Below are 21163 nucleotides of genomic sequence, written 5' to 3'. Positions count from 1 at the left end.
AGGGAGTTCCTAAGTTAGAAGTTCCATGTCAAAGCTCCTGGCTATCAGTTTCCTGGTCTGACAGCTTGGTAAGGCTAACCACAAGTGCTAAGGATGTGGTTTCACTAACAGCTCGCTAGAGCAGAGCATCCCATCCTGCAGGAATCCCTATCAGGCCTGAATGAGTGTCGATTCTTCAAGCACTCCGAGCTGCTCACAGCTGCTAGCTGCTAGCTGTAAACTGAAAGTTATTCCAACACTCTGGGGAGGGCTTGGTCCACGCTGAATGCTTTTTATTTTGTGAAAAGCCACCATGAGAACCCAGACTCCAGGAAGTCTGGGAAGATGTGGCTAAGAGACATTGAAGTGTGTACCCTAAGGACATCTGACCTCCCCTGAAGCGTTGCTGCAGAGCCCCTTCTATCAGCCTAACTCCACGCGGAGATTGAACCAGACAAAACGGCTGGCATAACTCAATTCTCTAAGGATCTTTATTCCCATTTTTAATAATTTGTTTAATTGATTTCTGTGAACCAGGAAATCATGGTGTTGTCAACTGGGAGAAAACAGGATTCCCAATAGCACGTGCCCCCCACCCCTGGTTCTGCACAGGTGAGTATTTAATAGAAGAATGTGGGGACATGGTCATACTTCTGTGGACTGAGTGACTTACAGAGTGACCTTCAAACCAAGTCACTTTTTTTTTTTTTGGATGAAGGTATTTTTTTGTTTTCTTTTTTTTTTTTAATTAATTAATTTATTTATTTTTTTAGTTGTACATGACAGCAGAATGTATTTTGACATATAATACATACATGGAATGTACATACATCAATCATATCACTTTTTAAAGGAGCAACCACATGCAACACAGCAGAACTGGGCCTGAGGAACGGCTGTCCACAGCAGCAGGAGCCGAAGACGTCACCACAGACAGACTTGGCTGCAATGATCATGCAAGTTTCTCTTCAGAATATCTAACCATCCTTCAAAAAAAATTGACCATAAATGTACCTAAAACACGTCTGACTGATTCTTCTACCCAGTTAAAAATGAACCTAACTTTGGATTTCAACAACAGCTCTAATTCACTAGTCTGAAATATACTGACAGTGCTGATAGAAACCACCCTGAGGAAGTAAAGGAAAACTACATACATCCATAAAGAGACAGAAATTATAGAAAGAAACCAAATTGAAATTCTGGAGCTGAAAAGCACAATAACCAGATGAAAACCTAACTAGAAGGGCTTAACAGCAGACCAGAGCAGGCAGAAGAAAGAATGAGCCAATTTATACTTGAAATTACATAAACAATTAAAATTATCCATCATGAGGGGCAGAGGGAAAAAAAAGAATTAAAGAGTCAACAGAGCTGCTTGCCTGTAGGACATTACCAAGAAAATCTCCGTGCACAGTACAGGAGAGTAGACTTGAGGCCAGAGTGAACCACCGTGGTGTGCACCTGTGTGTGCACGGCTCCGGAGGCCAGAGGACTGCAAGTCCAAGGCCAGTCTGGGAGACTTAGCAGGACCTGACTCATAATAAAATTTAGGAAAGGGCTGGGGTTGTAGCTTAGTAGTGGATCACCTCTGAGTTCAATCACAAAAACAAAACAAAACAAACAAACAAACAAACAAAAAACCCAATCACAAAAATAGGGTCGGGGGTTAAAACCACTCATGTGGCATTCACAATAAGATTACCAGAGAATTCTCCACAGACACCATGGAGTTTAAAGGCAGTGGGGAAAAAAAAATTTAAATACTGAAAGAAAAAAAATAGTCAAGGGTTCTGTATCCTCCACAACTCTCCTTCAGGAATGAAAAAGAAATCAACACATTTCCCTGAAATGAAAGGACACTGGATAGTAACCCAAAGCCATGGTGAGCAGATAAAGACACTGTCAAAAGTAATCGCAAAGGTAAATATAAAAATCAGTATGTTTGTGACTCCTCTGTTATCTTATGTGGTTTTAAAAGGCAAATGCATAAAACAATAATTCCAAGTTTACACAAAAAATAACATAATCTATAAAAATCTGTGAAAGAGCAACATCAAGGAGAGGTAGGGAGATAGGAGCAGAATGTTTCCATGCTATTTAAACTAAATCTACTTAGGGGATCAATTGTAATCCTCAAACTAACCACTTACAAAATAACAAGAAAATATTCAGAAAATGAGAGAAGAAAGGAATCGAGACAGTGCACTCCCAAATAAACATCAACTACCCACAGAAAAGGAAGTAGAGGGGTTAAAAGAACCAAAAGTACATAAAACATTAAGACAGCCTAAACAATCTTGGAAACCGATGAAGTTGTGGGATGACTTGATTTTAAAAGTTATGACTGAATTATGACAACCAATCAGTATGGACAGAACAAATAGTCCCGATTCAGTAAATAGGCAAATGGTCAGATCAGACAGTTCTCAAAGGAAGAACTACAAACAGCCAATAAGTACATGAAAAAAATGCTTCCAATCTTTAGCCATCTGGGAAATGTAAATCAAAACTACACTGAGATGCCCACTTACCCCAGTCAGAATGACTATTAAAAAAATTAATACAACAAATAAAAACAGAACCCTTACACATAGCTGGTGGGAATCTCAACTAGTATAGTCATTATGGAAACAGTACAAAGTTTCCCCAAAAAAACAAAAATAGAAGTGCCATATAATCCATCTATACCACTTCTGAGGATGTACCTGAAAGAAATTAAATCAACATACAAAAGAGACACCGCATGCCCATGTTTATAGCAACACCAGGCTAGGTGTCCCTCAACCAACGAATGAGTGAGGGAAATGTGATGTAAATACACAATGGAGTGTTACCACTCATAGGGCATTTACAATCACTATTTCTTTTTCTTTCAGCCATTAAGAAGAATCAAATCATGTTCAGGAACATGAATGGAACTAGAGATCCTCATATTAAGTTAGACACATTTTTTCTGATATATGGAAATAACAAACAAAAGAAAGAGGACATGGAAATCTGAAAGCAGAGAGGTACTAGTAGGGAAAGGAGAGTGGATGGAGAGGATTGGAGTGAGGGGTGGAGGGGAAGGGAAAGAAAGGGTAGTAAGGAGGATGGGTACAATCAAAGCTTGATACATGCATGTCACAGTGAAATCCATGATTCTGCACCAGTAATGAGTTAATATTTATAATAAAGAGGCAGTACGGTACTTGCATGAGGATCTACATATAGACCAAAGGAATAGTGCTGAGAGCCTGAAAGAAACTTGACACCTAGGGTCCATTGAATTTGGCACACTATTTCCACAGCCTGCCAAGATCATTCAAGGGGAAAAGAACCATTACTGAAAACAAATGGTGCTGGGAAAATATATCCACAATATAAAATCAAAATTGGACTTTACATGATGTACAAAAATTAGTTCAAAAAATCCAAGACTGAGACAGAAGAGTAAAAACTATGAAACTCGTTAAAGAAAATATAAGGGATAGCTTCGTACATTGGATTTAACAATGATTTCTAAACTATGACACCAAAATCACAAGTAACAAAAGAAAAAGGAGATCAGCTGGACTATGTTAAAATTAAGAATTTTGTCCATCAAAGAACACCATCAACAGGGAGAAGATTCTAAAGAACAGGAAAAATCAAGTCATTTATCTAATAAGAGATTAATGTTGCTGGCACACCTGTGATCCAGCTACTTGGGAGGCTGAGGCAGGAGGATTTCCAGCTCCAGACCAGCATGGACAACTTAGAGACCCCGTCTAGAAGAAAGAAACAAAAAACCACAGGGAGATACCATTTCACACCTACTAAGATGGCCTTAATTTTTTTTTTAAATGGAAAACCTGTGTTGAGAGCAATTGGAGTCCTTGTGTTCGCCTGGTGCTGGTGAGACACAGCAGGCACCCCGTGGGATGTTGGCAGAGTCTCAGACAGTTACACAAGGGATGGGAGAAAGATGGCGTGGGGTTTCTCTGCACTCGTCCCCTCAAGAAAGCATGAACTGGAACCACTGTCCATGCACACAGCTCTGTGTAGCATGAGGGAGGTGCAAACCGGATCACATGAGATGGGCCCTCAGAAGTCAGAATGGCCAACAGCAAAAGATGACATGGTATTGGTGAGGAGGCTGAGAAGGGAGACCCTTCAACACTATTGGTGGGAATGTAGACTACTTCAGGCAGAATAATGCAACTACGTATGGAATCTCCTCAACACAAACTACAAACACAGATTCCCATTGATGTGTAGTTATCAAAAAAAATTAAATCAGTATGACAAAAAGATATCTATGCCTCATGTTCGATGCAGCACAACACACAATAGCCAAGATAAGGAATCACCGAAGAGTCTATCAACAGATGAGCAGATAAAGAAAATGTGGAATACATACAGATGGACACACCATTCAGATTTTGATAAGTAAGGAATTTTGCCATTAGTAAGGAATTTTGTCATTAGCAACAGCAGAGATAGATTGGAAAACATTACGATCAGTAAAATAGAGCACACACAGAAAGAGAGAGGCTGCATGTTCCCACTCACTCACGTGTATGATTGGAAACAAACCCACAAAGCAGAGAGCAGGAGGAAAGGGACTTGGGCAGCTGCAGCTGAAAGCCCCAGCTAGGAGCAACAAGGGCTGCTGCACTGTCTTTGAGATGCTCTGGACAGGGTGGTGAATGGAGTGAATAATGATATTTCAAAATCACTGAGGGCACATTTCAAGTGCGCTGGCTACAAAATGTGATAAGCATGTGAGTAATGAGGTGCTCATTAGCTCCATCTAATTTTTCCACCTTGAAGTACTCCATGTGGTAGTACTCATGAGTCACAGCACCCTTTTGTACCACAGTAGACATAACTATAATTCATCATTTATATCTAAAAGTACAACTTTTAAACACTAAGATTTTGCACGTGCCAAGAGTGTGAAATAATCAGCTTGTTAGGGAGGCTCACCAAAGAGAAAAGTGACAAAGAGGGTAAGTTGGCTCTGGCCAGTCAGGAGGCATACCCTGCCCTCAGAGAAGGTACTGCCTGAGTACAGGATCCTCTGAGGACAAGACAGGTGTGGCAAGGAGGAGCAGTGCTGTTTAGAAAATATCACTTAATCACCCACTGGAAGTGCCAACATGCACAGGCTAATTGTGGGGATGCCCAAGGGGCCCAGGAGCACCCCCTGGGTCCCCAGGCCCCTGAGAACCAGGCTTGTTGGCTGGTGCTGATCACCCAGAACTCGTGCTGCATGCCCAGGGAACTCCCGGCTTTCCAGAGCTGCCCACCAAGAGTGCTGGGGTGGGAGGTAGCAGGATCACATGCCCAGGGCAAGAGAGACCAAGTCCTCCCAGCTCCCCCCAGATAGCTGGAGCCACCCACGGACATAGCTTTGCCCTCCTGGGGTTTAAGTCTTCTACCATTAACTCAAGTCTGGAGAATAGCTTCATACAAATAAACAAAAATAGTTATTTCTGCTGTTATCCAAGCAGGGGAGTGTGATAATCAGTTTTAAGTCCCACGAATTCCTTAGGGATGAGCCAGAACCAAACATGTATTCTCGTAAATTGTTGCACACAGAAGTCCACCTAATCAGCCTGACATCTTGAACTTATCAAGACTTGATTGACTGGACATAATCCATTTATGTTCTTACATTTATTATTATAAAGGAAGAGTAAGGCTTGGTAGTCAGACTAAAAGTAAAAGGTGAAGAAAATTCTCATCATGCACCATCTCCAGATCCTGAATCCTCCCGTCTCTTTTCAACATGTATAAAACAGTTCTCTGCAAGTGAGAGGTCCACACTGCTGGGGAGGCTCTTGTGCTCGCTCTCACCCCTTGGGCCATGAAGAAGATCTTATGTCCTTTGCAGTCTTGCTTGGGTTCATTCACTGTCACAACCTCTGGTGGCCCTCAGCAGATGAGATCAGGACCAGCATGGAGTCCTGGTCCCGGCAGTGGACACTCACACGTGGTCAGCCCTGTCTTGGAGGGACCTGTTTTCCCCCTACTTTCTTCACACTTTCTGAATGCTGTAGTTGCCTAAGTGAAAACCCAGCTACCCACACATTTCTCCTAGGTAAGAGATGATCCCAGGCCTTCCACTGCGGGGTTCATAGTTTCACAGTCGAGTTCCCCCATGGCATGACTTGGTCATGCAGTTCACAGGTTTTTGTGTGTGTGTGTGTTATGACTTAAAGCTGTACTAGTTCCATTTTGGCATTGCTGGGTTTCTGGACCTAAGCTGACCATCCTACATTAATCCCTACTGGAATTTCTTTTCCACAGGCAACAATTGAACATTCCTGTGTACAATACAGTGATCCTTATATTTTTCATGCACATTGAAAGCTTTCTGTTAATATTGCATGTTGACATCGGCATTATAAGCCTTTGGTGCAGTTATTAGTATTATTCTGGATACCAACAGTAACAACAGCTACTGTTTGCCCTGCCCTTGCCAGTGGCCATGATTGGGCTAGGATCTTTATGTTGTCACAGCAAACACATGAAGTGTGGATTATTATATCTGTAGGCCCAAAGGAGGCTGTAAGTTAAGTAACTTTCTCAGGGCCACGTGATTAGTAAGGAGAGAGTCAGGATTAAACCAAGGAAGCCATTTCCCAAAGCCTCACCTTCTTAGGGATGCTTTTTTTTTTTTTTTTTTTTTTCTTTTGGTGCTAGGGATTGAACCCAGGGCCTTATGCATGCTAGGCAAGGGCTCTATCCCTGTGCTGCATACCTAACCCTTCTGATATTTTGCTTTTAGAGAGTCCCCAAGGGACTAGATGGATCAAGGATATGTCCTTGCTTCCCTCCCTGCAAGCCCTCCTGGAGGGAGGCACTGTCACATGAACAAGCACAAGGCTGCATCAAGAGGAGAACAGGCCGCAACCCAGCTCCAGCAGCAGGCAAGGCTTCCCCTGGCATTGGCAGCAGGCGCCCTGCAAGGAATCAGCACAGGACCCACGTGGGACTGAATGCCAGGCCCACACCAAACTCCCAGACAGAGGGCTTATGTGAAGCCCTGCAGGCCACTTTCATCCCACTAAGGGTCAGTGCCTTGGATACAAGGTTGTGTCACCACGACAGAGATGGGATAGCTGGAAACTGGAGAGAGAAGAAGCAACAGGAGTGGGAAGGAGGTTGAGGGAAAATAAAAGAAAACCAGACTCCCCAGTCTCGCCTGTAATTGTGAAGCCCTTTCAATATGGAGCAATTTTTTTTTTTTATCTGACAATGGGGTTGAACAAAGGGCCACACACTTTTTAAAAAGAGACTCGTATTTTCCATTTCACTCTCTACACTCACAGCCACATGAGTGTGTGCAGTGTACTCTCCCTAGAGCAACGTGCCACAGTGAGCAGAGAGCCACCCAGCCTCCCTGCCAGGTCTGTGTTGGTAAGGGAGGGTCTTCCTCCCTGGCCTCTGGCCTGCACATCCCAGGGCTTCTGTGGCCCTGGGTCCTGGGGCAGGCGAGGAGGTCTGCATATGAATGTTAGAAGAAGATCAAGGCGATGCTACCAGATCTCCCAGGATAGAGTGAGCAGCTTCCAGCCCCAGAAGTGAGTCCAGCATGAGGCCAAAGTATGCTTAGGGGACAGCACAAATGAGTTGAGCAAGCAGAAGGAAGAAGGGATGAGTGGGACACGCGGTAGTGAAGCGTGCTTACATTTGGTTATAAATGAACACACTTGGCAGCTGTGGGAGCCACCGGCAATCCCAGGCTCCTGCTCCCAGAAAGAGGCGATCCTGTTGAAGTCCTAATTTCCATCTCTGCAAAACAAAGTGATAGGGTTCACGATAGGTCACGGCTCCTAGTGTTGAGGCCGGACTCTGAGCATGCTGCCGCCTCCAGGGACTGGGTGCACTCCTCGCAGCAACACATGCTTGCTTATCGGATGTGCAGCTGCCTCAAGAACCAAACTGCAGTCATGAGACACTGGGCGTGGAACATGCCTTAAAATCTGTTTTGCACTACTCAAAGCCGGGCGGGCGGTCACTCCACTGCTTATGAACAATCAGGAATCTTCTGTTGAGAAACAGGCCAGAGTCATTGTTTCCAGCAAGGAAGTTTAATCCAAGATGTCAGTTTACTGGGCCTGCGGAGACCTGAGCTCTGAACAGGTATGCTGTGGGCACACCGGCCCCACCCAAGCCCCAAGGGTGTGCCCAGGGCTGCTAGAGGGCCTGCTCGCTGCCACCTAGACCCAGAGGCAAGGCTCTGTCTGGACCTCGATTGGGCCCACAGACCAGACCTGCCATTTATACAGAAGACCATTTTGAGCACCATGCTAGTTAACCTTCTGAACTTCTGTTTTCTCGTGTTTAAAATAATGATCTATTACCCCTTCATACTGCTGTGTTCAATGAGGAAATGTGCTGCATATCTGACACAAATAGGGCATAAAGAAACCTTAGCCTGCTTCCCATTCTCAACTCTTTCAAACTGAGGAAAACACATTAGAACACGTTGGAAACAAGCTGAGGGAGGAAGGAAGGGTGGCAGGAAAGAAGGACCTCAGCTTGTCTACCTGTCCCCTGGCAGGTGTTTCCCCAGACACGAGATGTCGATCTGTGTACATCCCTCCAGCCTGCCCCAGGTGCCTTGGGAATGCAGACAGCCCTTTCCACAGCGCCCTGGGCCCCAGGCCCCCAGGGCACATTGTCACCACTGAGGAGTCCCAGCCTGTGTTCCTGAGGAGTCCAGCCTCTCAGGACGCCAGGAGCTTTATCTCTGACTTGGACGCTTGCTCTCTTAAAACACACTGAAATCTAGGTGTGTCTCCCTCCTGAGTCACTTCATTCTCTCACAGAAAACCCTGGGAAACACTGGGGAGCCAGCCAGGAGGAAAGCACTGGCCGTCGGGTTTGGAAGACTGACCATTCTGGCTATGGGGCTCAGGGACTGCACAGGTGAGGCCTGTCACCCCCCATCTGTAAAGAATCTGGAAGAAAGAACCCAGGACTTCCTCAAGCAGCTGTTCTGAAACAAGCACGCTCCTTCCCCGAGGCTCTTCCCCTGTAAACCCCTTGCCTGTCTGTAACCCTGGGTCTTCTCCAGCATTTAGCTGAGGATGCGGGGGTTCGGAGGGTGGGAGCTGGGAGAAAGCTTCATTTCTCTCCCCCTGCGTTTCCTTTGACATATATGCAGCATCTTTGGATGTTCACACTTGGGTTTGATTGGATCCGTTTCTAGGAAGCTTGTGTCCTGGGGTTAAAATAGGTCTACAGATTTCGTTTTTTAAGGTAGCTATTTGAATCAGACTATCACTTAGACTAGTCACTACCAATTTTGGATAGCAGATAGAATGTTGTTAAAACAAGCACAGGATGTGGCCAGAAAGAGTCAGTGGTCTCTCTGCTCCTCTGGGTCCTGGCTTCCTGCTGGCCTGTAAGAGGCACACTGGGCACAGGGCTAGAACACAAGGCAGGCGGGTGGGGACATGAGCCACCTGTGTGCCCAGAGATGGCAGAGCTGAGGAGCCCCTGCTGCAGCAGACTGGAGCAGGAGGCGTCTGCCTCTCCTCCCCCAGGCCTGTGTCAACTGGTGACAAAACAGCTCCCTGCTCTCTCATTCTCATTGTGTCCTTGGTGCCAAGTTCTGATTCCAGCCACGTTTGCAGAACAGCAAAGCAAGTTGGCAGACCTGTGTAGGTTCTGTCCCTAGGCCAGGCATTTGCCTGACAGGACAGAGTGATCCCGCCACCGTCACCCCTCTAGAGACTGAGCTTACATGCATCACAAAGTGGCAGCGCCTGCCAGACTTCTGTGCACGTCTCACACCTCTGATGCCACCACAGCCAAGTGGCTGCCTGGGCCAAGCTGCTCAGTCACTCAGTCACTGAGATTGTGTGGATGCTGGGAAGAAAATGAACTGTCATGCCTTCAAAATCTCCCCTTTCCTTCTTTCAACTGAGATTCAGCCTTGACTTTTCTTCTGTAATGGTGACACATCCATCCTCCCAGCTACCCATGGCCTCGCCCACCCATCAGGGTGTGCCCTGCTGATCTCGACATCTCACAGGCAGGGTAGCCTTGCCTTCTGAGAGCCAGCAGCACTTGACACAAACCAAATTCACCACAGCAAGCAGGTCGGGAGCAGGTGTGCCCAACCCTGGTACCAGGTACTTTTCAGACTGGTTGATTTTTGCCGCGAGTGCTATTCTAGCCTCTTCCCATTTGATGCCCTTAACAGTGCCCCCTCCTTCTCAGGACAATCAAAAACACCTTCAAACACTGACTGATGTCCCCTGTGGGATAAAACTGCCCCTGGCTGAGAGCTGGGGGCTGCAGCAGGGCTTGTTAAAGGAGACTCAGACCCACCAAGTCTCAGGACCCACCTGATTTGGTGAATCCAGGGAAGAGAATGAGAGCTTCCCCTCTACTCCAGCGACTGACACTGTTGGTCCAGAGACCATACTCAGGTCTAAGGTGCCCCGAATGCACCAGCAGCTGACATGTGTCATTCCTCCGTCTCTGAAGTCCCCAACTCAGTGGATCCTAGACTCCCATCTAGGAAGTCTTTCCATATTCAATCACCTGGAAATCTTCCAAACCTTCCAGAGACCAAGGGGCATCCCAGACAGAGCAGACCTCACTCCTGGAAGTGCCTGTGCCCTGTGCCCTGAGCTCCACAGACCACCTCAACTTGCACATGGCCTGGCACTTCTGCTCTGGACCCCTTGGCCTCATCCTTGACTCAAGGGTTTGGGACCAAGCAGTTCCTGTCATCTCGGGTATGCAGCACAGCAACCTCAGTCACAGAGCTGGATTCTGAGTGCTAAGCAGACTTGTGCCATCCCAGCCTCTGGGGCTGGGACAACTGGCTAGGTCAAGGGCAAGAGCCCTTCAGTCCCACCATTCTGAAGTGGGAGGGAGCAGATGACAGGGCAGCTCACACTAGTTGCAGTAAAGGAAAGAAGGGGCTCTCGGGAAAGTGAGGAGCCCTCCTGCCGCATAAGGACACAGACTTCATGCCTCAGCCATCACGGCCCTGTGTGCAAACCTCCCAAGAGAACCACCCTGGTTTCTGAGCTGTGACCTGGAGCTCAGAAGAACTAGGGAGAAGGAGAAGAGACAGCAGGAGAGCAAGTGTCCTGATGGAGACTGTAGGCTGGGGCCGTGTGAGGTGAGTAGGGGTGTCACAGGAGGGGAGGTGGGACAGGGGATGGCCAAGCGTGCCCCATGCCGGCAGCCTCCAAACTAGAGATGGCCAAGGAAAGGCAGAACCACAACCTGTGTGACTGAGACTCTCCAGCACGTGAAGTCTCCGACAGGTGAAGTTATTTTAACACTCCCTTTCCATAAGTGAGCTGTCTTCAATTGTAAAAGTCAAGGGTTTGCTCTGTAAGAGAACAAGAGAGGAAGGAAAAGAGAAAAAAGAAAGGGAGGAAAGGAGGAAGAATCGAGCAGACTGTGGGGGAATAAGCCCAGTTCACCAGTTCTAACCTAGGCTTCTGCAAGGGCAGGAGAGAAAAATGGATTCTTTTCTGAAACAGTGTGAAAGAAAAAGAATTCCCCTAATTATTTTGAGACACACATACACAGGCCCATATACACACAGGCACACACAGACACACACACAAGTACACACAGGCACACACATACTGCAATGCAGATGTGTGTATCCATGCTAAGAATCCGCCACAAAGGAAAACACCAACCGTGACAGGACTTTGTGGGAGGCAGGCAGGCATAACAGCCCTGCAGAGGAGATGCCAGATTCAGATGCTGGTGATGAAGGAGGACATTGAGGCAGCAGTGTTTTGTGAACAAGGGTGCATTTCTTTCACATGTTTACCACACACGTACCTGCAGTCCACCAGCACTGAATGGAAACCATGATTGAATCTCCATATTTTGTGGAGAAATATACAAGACAGACATAATCCCTAATCTCAGGTAATTTGTAGTCTACATAAGGAGAGCCACCCGCCCAATCACAAAACACTCCAATGGTTTAGGAGACAAAGCAAGTGGAAAGGAAATCTCCAAGTGGGAGGAACAAGGAACCCTTTGCAGGTAAGTGCAAATGTCAACTGCATGATTCTTTTGCAAAACTATTTTGCAAAACCATCTTGCTTAGGAGGAAAGGAAGAGTGCTAACATTCACTACATATCTTCTACGGGAAAGCACAAGCTCCCAGTTTTTTTTTATTCAACCCTCTCACAATAGTCATGTGAAATAGGCATGATGATCCCATTTTAGAGAGGTAAGCAGAGGCTTGGGTTTATGGAAAAACTGATGTCATCAGCGGCTGGTAGCCAAATGGCTCATTCCTCCTTCAGACCCTCTCCCAGGTACTGCTTACGTATAAACCACTGAATGCTCTCAGTAGTCCGTATTTGAGATGAGGGCTTGGTAAGCTTCCCACGCCAGGGGGCTGGGAGACAGCTGAGGCCTGCACCCAGGCAGCCTGATGCAGAGGCTGCACCCTAGAACACAGAGCTCTAACTGGGCAAACCAGCAAAGGACATCCAACTGACCAGGATTTTAATCATGTGAGCTGTTGTTCTTATTTGCCCTGGTGGAGGGGGAGGCAAGGGAGAGGACAACAACTGAAAGGAAAGTGACCACAATCCTCGAAGCGACCAAGAGGTCTTTATTGCAGCAGTGCAAAAGAGGAGAAAAAGTGGTGGGGGGAGGGCGGCAGGGGAAGATTTTTATAGTCCTTCTGCTGTGCTGCCTAAATCTAACAGGGTCTCTGGATTTGCAAGCTGCCTTGTTGGTACAAGGGGGGTTAAGTGTTCAGCCTTGAGTGGGGGCTTGAGCATTTGGACTTGAAGCAAACAGGTTAGATAGAGAACCAGACAGAGGGGCTTTGAGGGGCCAGGCCACCCTGTAGCTAACTTTGTTTGGCATGCCCTGCAGACAACTTAGTTCAGCCTGTCCTGCACCTAACAATAACTAACATGGGGAGCGCTCCACCGCTGAGAATCTCACCACTGGTGCTAGTGCCCTGCAGGTGACATACCTGGGAAGGGTTGCTACTGCCACCTAGAGGGCAGAGTCTGGGATGCTGCTAAATATTGTGCAATGACCGCACCCAGTGGCAAGGAATTAGCCAGCCTGAGGTGCTCCTCATGCTGAGGTAGAGGACTTCAGATGTGGCCTGCAAGGTCCAGAGCTGTTGGCCAAGGTTCAGAGCTATACCGTGACCAATAAAATAGGGATGTGGGACCAGGTTCCTTCCCGATGCTAAATCCAATGCTTCTGAGACACTAAAGACAGAAAACAAGCTGTGCCTAAAACAAGGACATGAGAAAATTCTCTTTAGGGGAACTTTCTAAATGTACCTGAGACCATTTTTATTCAGGTCAGGTAAGGCACTGCCTGGAAAGATGACTTTGATTCACAGTTCCCAAGAGGAGTGAGCATGCCACTCGAAGGCAGCAGGGTTGATCTACCGGGAGGCAGAGTGTGGAATAGGCAAAGCTTTTGTTGGGTATTTTGTGGGATGCAACAGGCAAAGGAGGGCTAGCAATGGCACAAGCTTCAGATTGCATAGTTTGAATGATTCTTACACACTCTGGGCTATGGGGTGGTCTCTAGTTGCCCAGGACCTTGTCCTGGGGCTATCCAGGACAGGATAGTGGCCCAAATTGTAGGAGCCTGGCACAGGCAGGTGGTGAGGGGCACAAGCTCCAGTTGAATGGTCTACATATCAGAGGCAGCTGATGGGCCAGTTGTTCCCCATGACCAGGAATCAGCCAGTCCTGGAAGATGTAGGCTCTAGACTCTTGAGACTCTAAGATGCACTACAAAATATAGAAAATAGAAGCAGTATGTTCCATCTTCACTAGGAGCCTGGTATGGAACACTTGGGTTTAACGGTGGCAATTCTGTGCTCAGCTTTGGGAGGGGACTATGGGACCCTGGGATAATCAAGCTCTGAACTTGCTTGAGTCAGATCTGACACCTGTGCACCCAGGACCAACAAGCAGCCTGGGTCTGGTAGTTCAAGGCTATAGAGAAGGGGGAATTCCTGCTACAGCAGGAAGAGCAGGAAGCCCCTTGGGGACAATGGCTCCTGCAGTGGCTCCTAGCTGTCCAACTGTAGGCAAGGAAGATCCCAGCCTTAGCATGTAAGATGAGTGCAGCAGTCTAGTTAGTGGGTCCCCACTCAGGCCCACCACAGCAGCCTGGAAGCCCAGTCTCAGGAATTAGATTCCCTGGTGGACCCCAGGGCCCTGCTGGCATGCAGGATTGTCACATCTCTGGTGTGCCTCCAAGACACCGTGCTTCCCTCCCTCCAGCTGGTCCACCAGTTCCAGCCTCTGTCATAGCTTCAGCTCCTTTATAGAACCCTGCAGCTCATCTCACTCCCCCCCATCCCTCTATTGAGTCATCTGCTGTAGACCCAAGCTAGAGCTCAAGCATGCCCTGGGACTCAGGGTGCTCGGACCAGGGTTCCTACAGGCACGGTGGCCCAGGGCTTTGCCAGCAGAGCAGGGGTTTACCAACTCTCTATGACCTCACCTCTGGTTCCCCTCCTGCCTGCCTCCTGGGAGATGCCTGCAGGCAGCCTTACCACCATAGCTGAGCCTGATGTTCCTTGTGATGTGACTCCACCTGAATGATCTTTATTTAAAATTTATAAAGGCTATTCTTACAAAGACAACCCTCAGTTATCATGGAACTATTGAAATAAGGAGAAAGCACAATTGATTGAGGATGAGAACATACTGCCCAAAGCCTACATAAAAACACACCCTGCACCCAAGCACAATGCCAACCCAGGACTCCTGGGGGACAAGACAGCTGGAGGACCTGGCACAGCACAGCTGTGCAGCTGTGGAGACCACTTTTTCACCAGACCTGGGCACACAGCCATATCCAAGGGAAATGTCTCACATGGATCCCCACATAAATGAGAATTCTGAACCATATAACTTGCATATTTGTGGATGTAGTCATCAGGTTAGTCGAAAGTAAAAGTCTTTAAAATCTTTCCCCATGCGCATTTGCTTTTCTATTTACTTGGGATTAAAAATATTAACTATGCACATTTTATTAAACATGGGGCACTGTAACGTGCTGTCCCTCTCCTGACTCTCTGAGATGGAGACTTACATCACTGGTTTCTAGCATGTCCTCTCTTCCAGAATGCACATGTGGTGCTAAAGTTTCCCTCTGGACACTGCTCTGGCCGCGTGCCGGGCCTTTTGTAGTCATTTTCCATTGTGAAGGAGTGTCCACCCACACAATGGAGACTCCTTGTGTCCAAGAACCTGTGAATACCTTCTGCTGCCCCCTTGGGCTCCCGTGCTGTCCTGCTACCTTTACCTCCACCTTTCCCTCCCTGAGTGAAGGCACCTGCTGGGTCCTTGGTGAGCTGGCTCCCTTTCCCCTAACAGGGAGGCGCGGCAGGAGGCAGGCAGAGGACCCTGGAACCTCTCCTCCATCCCAGGCTTTGTCCTCACCAGCCTTTTTGACGAGAGCCAAATGCACCTGTTCCTGTTCAGCCTGGTGGTGCTCATCTACATCCTCGCCATGGCTGGCAACACGGCCATGGTGCTGCTGATCTGGGCTGAGGCCCGGCTGCACACGCCCATGTACTTCCTCCTCAGCCAGCTGTCCTTCCTGGACATCTTCTTCACGTCAGTCACTGTCCCCAAGATGATAGTGGGTTTCCTCTTCGGCTGGACAAGCATCTCCTTCGGGGGCTGTGGGGCACAGATGTTTTTCTTCATGTTCCTGGGAGCTGCCGAGTGCCTCCTGCTGGCCCTCATGGCCTACGACCGCTATGTGGCCATCTGCAACCCTCTGCACTACCCGGTGCTCATGAGCCGCCGCGTCTGCCTGCTCATGGTCGCAGCCTCCTGGCTGGGAGGGTCCCTCAATGCCTCCATTCAAACCTCACTGACCCTTCAGTTCCCCTACTGTGGCTCTCGGAAGATTTCCCACTTCTTCTGCGAAGTGCCCTCGCTGCTGACGTTGGCCTGTGCGGACACAGAGACCTATGAGCAGGTGCTCTTTGTGACCGGTGTGGTGGTCCTCCTGGTGCCCATCACCTTCATCACCACCTCCTATGCCCTCATCCTGGTGGCTGTGCTCCGGATGCACTCCGTGGAGGGACGTCGGAAGGCCCTGGCCACCTGTTCCTCCCACCTGACAGTTGTCAACCTCTTCTACGGACCCCTGGTCTACACCTACATGCTACCTGCAACCTACCACTCTCCTGGCCAGGATGACGTGGTGTCTGTCTTCTATACGGTCCTCACACCCATGCTTAATCCTGTCATCTATAGCCTGAGGAACAAGGAAGTGACTGGGGCCATGAAGAAGGTCATAGCAAGGTGTGGAGTCTGCAGGAATGCCTGAGACCCAGCAGAGACAGGGTGGCAAGTCGGAGCCCTTAGTCCAGTTGTATGCACCGAGGCAGAGGCAGAGGTGCTGACCAAGTGGGAAGGTCCTTGGTGTCTAGGACCCCAGGATCTTATTTCTGAGATTCCCTTCTGAGACAAGAGTTACACAGACAAGTGAGAGGAGAAGCCCCTCATTCCCCAGCTGCTAGGCTTTCCCCTTCAGAGAACTGTGTGGTCAATCCTTCCCACTCCCTGCCACCTCAACAAACTCCAACTGGGGCTTCTTTTTAAGGCTTCCTTTGTGGGTGTAGCAACAACCCAGAGTCTCGGTGTCACTGGAGGTCTGAGTCTTCCCTTCCCACCTGCCATAGAAGCCAAAGGCCCCACAGAGCCCGCTGCCCCAGGCATCTCCCCACTCCTCTGCACTGCCCTCCCCCTCACCCCTGTGGCCACACTGCCTGCACTGCTCTAACCCCCAGGCCCCCTTCACCCGGCACCCTGCCTGGGGCTTCCTCCCATTGTCCCAGCCCCTTCCTCTACTGCCTTCAGAAGCTGCCCCAGTGCCGGATCCCTCTGCCCGAGCAGCACCCACCTGCACCCACACCTCCTAACCCCAGGTGTGTTCCACGTTCCTTTTTCCCCTTAGCACAGCAGGTCAGGCCAGCAGAGGCTAAGCTTTATCAGTGACCTATTCTCAGTTCTGGAAGACACCTGGCACATGGATTGGTTAATAAACACTGCTGGATGAAGGGATGAGCTCAGAGGACATTTACTACCTCACCCCAGCGCTGGTTCCATCCAGCTCCCACTTCTCGAAAACACTTTCTCCCTCCCTCGGCACTTGCCCTCCTCCCTGGGGCCCACTCCTTCCCCATGAGTGTGAAGGTGCTGGGTCTGTACAAGGCCCTTCCCACACTCTCTCCTGGCACTCCTGCTCAAGGACATGGCCTTGTTTACCATCTGACACCAAAGTCAGCCATACGTATTCACAGGCCCGCCAGACGTCTCCTGAGCTCCTCACCCACACCCAATGCCCCTCTGCATGTTACAAAGGCACCCCAAGTTTGTCATGCCAGGGGACAGTCATGGCCACAGACCCCTTTCCTGGAGGATGCAGGAAATTCCACCAGGTCTCACTGTCCTTTCTCACACTGCCCTCCTAACTCACCTGCGGCTTGTTCCCAAGGTTTAGCCTACAGGATCTCTAAATGCAAACACATGAACAAATCCCATTCTTCCACCTCAAACTCCTTGGCAATTCCACTGATCCTACCTGGTCACCTCCTAACAGATCACATGTCAGTTCCTTATATTGCTTACTGCCTGTCTTCATGACAATGTAAGCTCCCTGAAAAGAGATCTGTGGTTCTTAAAAACACAGAAGAACAACAACATGAAACTCTTGAAGCAAAACATCTTTTTCTCTGTCCAGAAAGCCCTGTAGCTCCCAGCCTCCCTGGGCTCCCCTCAGTTCCTTGTTCTCTCCCCTACTCCCTCTCATTTCCAGGTCACCAGCAGAGCAGGGCGTTCTTGCACCTGAGGTGCTGCTGGCTCACTGTGTTGGGTGAACCCCTGCACGTCTTTCCTTCCTCAGCAGAGGTACTATGTCTTCAGGGAGCCTTCCCCGGTGTCCCAGCTGATGAACATTCACACAACTGAATATTATTCAGCCATAAAAATAATGCAGTATTGTTACAAACTACAGCAACTTTCAAGGATGAACCTTCAAAGCATTCTATGGAGTGAAAATCAAATGTGAAATACTAGAAACGGTAGTGGTCAATTTGTACCCAATGTCCAGAACAGGCAAATCCATAGAGAAAGTCATTAATGGCTTCTGGAGGTCTGGGAAGGGAGAAATGGAAGGGAGAAACCTGCCCAGGTTTCATTTTGGGGGTGAAGAAAAATGGTGGCTGCACCACATTGTGAAATTTATAGATGCCACTGGAGTATGGGTATTGAGATGGTGAATTTTATGCAAGGTGTATTGTGCTACAATAAACCTTTTGCAATACTTCATGCTCCGTTTAATCCTCACAGCTGCTGCTGACACACAACCTCTAACTCCAAAACCTAAAACATTGTCACTGTGTCTAAATGAGGACTCCACCATGAATTAATTGTTCATTATGAGACTAAACCAGAGGACCACCTCACCCAGACTCCCTCTCTAGCACTTTCCTCTTGCTCCAGATCTTACGTGGACTCCCCAGGCCTAGAGAGGAAGGCTTGACCCATTTCAGCTGCAAGCCCCCTCCTTGCCAACAGCATGTCAAAGCTGACTTTCACTCCAGCCACATGGGCACTGCACCTTCAAGTGCCTGCAGCTCCATTGGACTGGACCTTCATGGGCTGGTGAATCTACTACAAAAAATAGTGTGATGTAGAGTAGATGATGATGATGATGATTGTAATCCATAAATTAACAATTTAAGTGTACAATACAGTAGTGTTAACTGTATGTTCATTTTTGTTCAACAAAGATCTCTAAATATTTTTCATTTTGCAATTCCCATTCCCCTTCTCCCCCAGGGCCTGGTAGTTATGGTTCACTTCAAATGCCTCATATAAGGGAATCGTGCAGGGTTGTTCCTGTGACTTGCTTATTTCTCACGGAAAAATATCCTCAAAGTTCATCAGTGTTACAGCCTATGGTAAGAGATCCTTCTACTTTAAGGCTGATGTATAGTCCACATTCTCCTTATCCACTCATCCTTCCACTGATCCATATTTAGAATGCTTCCAAAAAAGAGTAGTGTTTTTGCAGCTGAAAAAGCAAGGCCTCAGAACAGCAATGGGGAAGCTGGAAGACTTTATAACCAAGACTTTATAACTTCACGGGCAGAAGGAATCCTTCATTCGTTCAGCACATACTAACAGTGTGTTCACGTCCAAGGCACTGGGCTAGTGACTCCTGGGGACACACAGATCATGCACATGCACAAGGCCCCCGTTCTCCCAAAGCTCAAGAAGGGCGGAAGTGTTGGAAATCATCATGAACTTCCAGGGCTGCTCCAGGTGCACGGCTGCTAGGAAGAAACGTCCGGGAGGCCAGAACTTCCTGTGGGGAATGAAGCACAAGGCCATGCTCCCTCTGGGGGTGCTCACAGTAGGAAAGAGGGGCGGCGCACAGGAGCACACCTCTGTGGGGAGGGGCTGTTCCAGAAGCAGGACCTGCTGCTGCTCGAGCTCCCCCAACTCTGTGCAGTGTGGAAGGAGTTCCCAGGCTCCAGTCACGTGTGGAAAGGGCCCCGGGGTCTCATTGGCTCAGGCTCCGGGAAGGCGGGCAGAGCAAGCAGGCGACCGATGAGGACCGACCATGAAGTTCTGCCCTGTGCATGCGCTGTGGTGTCCTGCCCTGGCGTTCTGCCTTGGGAGCCACGTGCAGTGGTTGGCCGCCAGGTAGGCTGCCACTGTGGGGTGCCATAGCACTCACCCTCGGGGCTCAGCCCACCGCTGCGTCCATATGTGCAACAGGACGGGGCAGAGCGCACTGGCCGACATGGTGCGGGGCCCTCGGAGCCTCGAGGACCTGGTCTGCCCACCCCACCCCCCACCCCCGCCAGAGGTCGGGCGCCCAGCGAAGGCGCGAAGCTTAGGGTCTTCTCTTCCGCAGACAGGACCACACCAGCCACAGCCATGTGCCCCCCGGCTCTGGGCAGCCTGCTCCTGGCCTGCAGCCTCGCTCTGGTGCCCCTCGTCTCAGGTGAGCTAGCGCGACGTGCAGTATCCAGATCCCCAGCTCTCGCCCCTTCCCAGCGTCCCCCTTCCCTTCTGCATTCGCACGCCCACCCCAGGCCTGCTTTCTCTCTCTTCTGCCCATCCTGCATTCCAGCCCTACCCCTTCATTTCTACCCGCACTTTCCTGAATTCCCACATCTTGGCCTCAATCTCTCTTCCCCCATGCACTACCAACTACAGTATCCCCTGTATTCCCAGCTGCATTTCCCCTTCAGTGCCATCTTCCTTAGTCTGGTGCTGTGTTCTGCGTGGTACCTGCAGTGAAGGAGTTGACACAGAGTCTGACATCAAAATGCTCCCAGCCTAGTGAGTGTGATGGGGACAGACCCGCCTGTGGCCTCCAGATCAGCCAGTGCTGACCTCCGGATGTGTAGATAAGGCCATCGGAACAGTTGACACCTGCCTCTTGGAGTGGCAAAGAATGTGTGAGCTGGTGAAGCTGCAGGCCCAATGCCTGGCACTCAAGAAGCTCTCATTAAAGAGTAGCTTTGTGTTGTGGTGGGTTTTGTTTTTTTTTTTTTTCTTTTGTTTTGTTTTTGTTCCCCTTCTCCCCAAAGATGACATGTATGGGGAAGGAAGGATCAGCTGAAATGTTTATCATTGAATTTGGTTTACAGGTAAGGGGTATTTGGGAACATTTAACTATCCCTGGGTTCACCTGTGCCCAGGTCTTTTTTTTTTTTTTTTTTTTTTTTGTACTGGGGATTGAACCCAGGGATACTTAACCACTGAGCAGCATCCCCAAACTTTTGTTTTTGTTTTGTTTTATATTTTGAGACAGGGCCTTGCTAAGTTGCTAAGGCTGGCTTTGAACTTAGGATCCTCCTGCCTTAGCCTCCCCACCCACTGGGATTACAGGTGTGTACCACCACACCCATCGTGCCCATATCATTTTCATATTCCCCATTATTCCCAGGTCCTCTCAGGCCAGCCTCCACCATCACCATTTCAGGGATCGGAGGCTGTTGACTGCCAATCCCACCAACTCATGCTTTTCCTTTTTCCTTCAGCCTCTTAACTGCTCTTCTTCCTGACTGAAAATAGACTCTTCATCACCTGCTGTTTCTCCCCACCCCATACTATTGGACCAGACATGACAGCAGAAACACTGTCACTTAGTAGGAATTTCTTATGAGACAGT

The 21163-nt window shown here is 48.8% G+C and overlaps 1 protein-coding gene across 1 annotated transcript; it reads left to right on the top strand.

The window, feature by feature from the left end:
* Positions 1–11072: 11072 nt before the first annotated feature.
* Positions 11073–16297, top strand: LOC139705832 (olfactory receptor 2T27-like). The gene is made up of 2 exons (XM_071612735.1): positions 11073–11101; positions 15331–16297. Exons 1-2 carry the CDS (start codon positions 11073–11075, stop codon positions 16295–16297), a joined length of 996 nt encoding a protein of 331 aa, XP_071468836.1.
* Positions 16298–21163: the final 4866 nt, after the last annotated feature.

Source organism: Marmota flaviventris, chromosome 5, assembly GCF_047511675.1.
Source record: "Marmota flaviventris isolate mMarFla1 chromosome 5, mMarFla1.hap1, whole genome shotgun sequence".
NCBI lineage: Eukaryota > Metazoa > Chordata > Mammalia > Rodentia > Sciuridae > Marmota > Marmota flaviventris.
Note: the sequence above shows the minus strand (reverse complement) of the source record. Positions and strands in the feature narration are given on the sequence as shown.